Source organism: Anarrhichthys ocellatus, unplaced genomic scaffold, assembly GCF_004355925.1.
Source record: "Anarrhichthys ocellatus isolate YVR2014 unplaced genomic scaffold, GSC_Weel_1.0 scaffold41, whole genome shotgun sequence".
Classification (NCBI taxonomy): domain Eukaryota; kingdom Metazoa; phylum Chordata; class Actinopteri; order Perciformes; family Anarhichadidae; genus Anarrhichthys; species Anarrhichthys ocellatus.
The window spans coordinates 1,925,167-1,928,290 of record NW_022280071.1 but is presented as its reverse complement, the minus strand read 5'-3'; the positions used below and the strand labels follow the sequence as shown (position 1 = coordinate 1,928,290).

Below are 3,124 nucleotides of genomic sequence, written 5' to 3'. Positions count from 1 at the left end.
ACACACACACACACACACACACACACACACACACACACACACACACAAGCAGTGTCACAGGACAACATATTTTACAGATTAAGGACAAACAGTGAACAATGATTGTCTTAATCAGCTTCACTCTGTGGCTGCCGAGTCAGTACATTGATTCAGAAACGCAGCAGAAGGAGCTGGAGACAGCAGGACATCTGCACTGCATCGATCATATATCGGACAGAAAAGAATCCCAGAATGCAGCATGACACGGCTGAGGCAACATGTAATAGGGTCCAAATATGGATGCACATTGAGTTACTTATTACCAACTGAAGATTAACAGTTAAAGAGACAAAGAGTGCCACCTGCAGTCATTTTAACAGATTAGCACAAAAGTATAGAGTCCAGCGTTTGGTCCTTACGTGAATACTCAGTGGGTAACTTCATAGGGTGAGTTACACAGGCAGGCATTCGGTTAATGTGAAGCTGCTGCTCTTTAGGAAACAACACTTATCTGAACATAACCAAAATGACTACATGATGAATTTAATGTTTACACACGTACGTGTGTGTGTGTGAACATTGCTGATATCTTAAATAGTGCTTTCAAAGTATAGCTTTCTAAAGGTCACTTCAAAAGGTCACTGAATCATACTAACAAAAATTGATTTGAAAAATATATCAGCATAGATTTTGGGTCTAAAACACAGATATTTCACGCCCATTGTAAAGATTGTGACAAAATGACAAAGGTGACGAGTTATATTATCAACAACCATCAGCTTACACTGCAAAACAACAGAAACCAGCTCAAACTCAAGAAAACACACGCAGAGCCTCTCTGACGGACTCCTTAATAACAGTCAGCTGAATGCTAATCTGATAACACAGTCCATGTGAGGCATTCCGCCACACACACGCACACACACACACACACACACACACACACCAACACCACAACAAGTTTAGATGCAGCCCAAGTGACATCAAAAGTCAGTGTGTTGCTGGGGAACAGCACACTAAGAACAACACACTAAGATGCAGCAGAGCTGGAACTACAACCCTGTCTTTTCCTTATAAATACTGGAACCTTCCTCAACGGAGGGAATGTGATAAGAGGAAGTAAAGGAAAGAAAAGGTGAGATGAAGCCAAATGAAACGTCGGCACTCACCCTTTTGAACCAGGAGAAGTGTCTGTGGAAGTCAATGGGAGTCTCCATGCTCCATGTCCCATTGCTGCCCTGCCTGTTGCCTCTGAGTGTGTAACAAAATGAGGGGATTCTTCATGGAAGTGTGTGTGACTGTGCTGCTCACAGCTGTGGAGGAGGGCGTTTTACGATCTCTGCTTCTGAGTGGGACCCCCCCCTCCTTCCTTTCTGTTTCTCTCTCTCTCTCTCCACACTGTGCTCCCTCACTCTCCTTCTGATCTCTGCTTTCATCAGACACTCGCTCCTCCTCTCTTTTCTCTGTTCTGGTTGGAGTTGTTGCCTGCTTTTCCTTCCCTTCTCCTCCTTCACCTCCAGTCACCTCTCTCTCTCTCTCTCTCTCTCTCTCTCTCTCTCTCTCTCTCTCTCTGGTGTATGTGTTCTTGTATGTCTGAAATGAGAAAATAAGTTGGAGTTGTGTTGTTGTTGTGTACCTCTGAGTCTGATGATGAGTTCAACTTTCCACATCTACAGAGGTGCAGAAAACATCCTACTGTTGAACAGCTACTGTTGAAGGCGCGAGGACGTGGTGGATTGGGTGACATTTGAGACCAGATGCTGTCTATCTTTACAATAAACGTAGCAGTGGAAGTCTGTGTCATTACGAGTATCAGGGCCAGGCATAAGGGACAATATGAGAGAAGGAAGAATTGTTTTATTTTGCAATGCCAGAATAAAGGCCACAATGTAAAAATGTCTTATATTAGTAGATTTGTAGGATTTGTAGAATTTGTAGAATAACTAACGCTAGTTGTTTGATTCTCAAATGTTCAAGGTTTATTATCAACATTGTAATTGTATTCTCAACATTCCGACTTTATTCTCAAAATGCAAAAAAGAAAAGGTCTTTTCTTATTCCTCGCACGAATAGTGAAAGTTTGACCTCATCTCTCTACTCAGGGCGTCATCACTCACTTTGTCTTTATAGCAGTTTACTATGTTCACTATGTCAATGTTCAACATGTCAACCTTTAAAGTTACATACTTAGAGCTTTGGAACATTTTTAAAACTGCAATAAATATATTTATTTCATGACTGTGCAATGTGAAAGTCACACAAAGAAGTATCCCTCAGCTCTACACAGCTTTTGGAGTTAGTGTCATCAGAAAACGATGTTATACATTGTATTGTGTTTACAGCTGGATGTGCTGCCCAAGGAGTGAGGCTGTCTGAGACAGTGTAAGCAGAAAGACTACAGTTTGGAGTGCTCCCAAAATCACCGATTTACATGAGCATGAGCAGCATGAGGTACACTGATAAAAGCCAACGTGTGTAAGAGTTGACATCCTCCCTCTCTGCTGTTTCTCGGTGCTACTATGAAAAAACATGCCGTACAATCCTGTCTGTTTCTGTCGACGGATAAACACACACATTCTCTTAGACCAGGGTCGGGAAAGCTACAAACTGTGGACTCAGTAAGGAGCACAGGAACATGTGAAGACATGCTGTCTCTGGGTCAGTGATAATGAGCAGCGTTCACAGGATGTCACAACTTCCTGGCAATAATGCATTGTGATGCTGCTTCCTGTGTGTCCCTCACAGTATGTGTGTGTGTGTTAGACGAGTATCCCCTGGACAGACGTGTCTTTGATCCTCTGAGGACCATCTTAGCTGCCTCCATGATCTGCTGTTGAGCTTCACAGGCCACATGAACAATTTTTACAGGAGCTGCTCTCCACTGAAGAACCAGTCCCATAGAAACTGTTTACAGAGGATTGTGGATTACCATAGTCATGGGCACATACTATTGACTTTTCAGTGCTGCAGAGCCTAACCTCTACAGCACTGGTTCATTTGCTATAACCACAACCATACCGTAGGAAACAATGTCATTCTGTACAATACCTGTTTGTCTGAAGACAGGTTGAATGAGACTTTAATTGTTGTAAAACTCAAACTTTAAAACTGGACGCGGTGGTGTGATGAACTGGTCTCTTTTTTT

General features: G+C 42.5%; 1 protein-coding gene across 14 annotated transcripts in view; it reads right to left on the bottom strand.

Annotated features, from left to right (window-relative positions):
* ppfibp2b (PPFIA binding protein 2b) overlaps positions 1-3,124 on the bottom strand; it is an 80,705-nt gene that overhangs the window by 43,738 nt on the left and 33,843 nt on the right. The window contains exon 1 of one of the 14 annotated variants that reach the window (XM_031868080.1): positions 1,149-1,498. The exons of the other annotated variants lie outside the window; for them this stretch is intronic. Coding sequence (XP_031723940.1) covers positions 1,149-1,196 — 48 coding nt within the window. The 5' untranslated portion in view covers positions 1,197-1,498. Of the gene's footprint in view, positions 1-1,148; positions 1,499-3,124 lie in introns of those variants that run through there. 14 annotated transcript variants of the gene reach the window in all.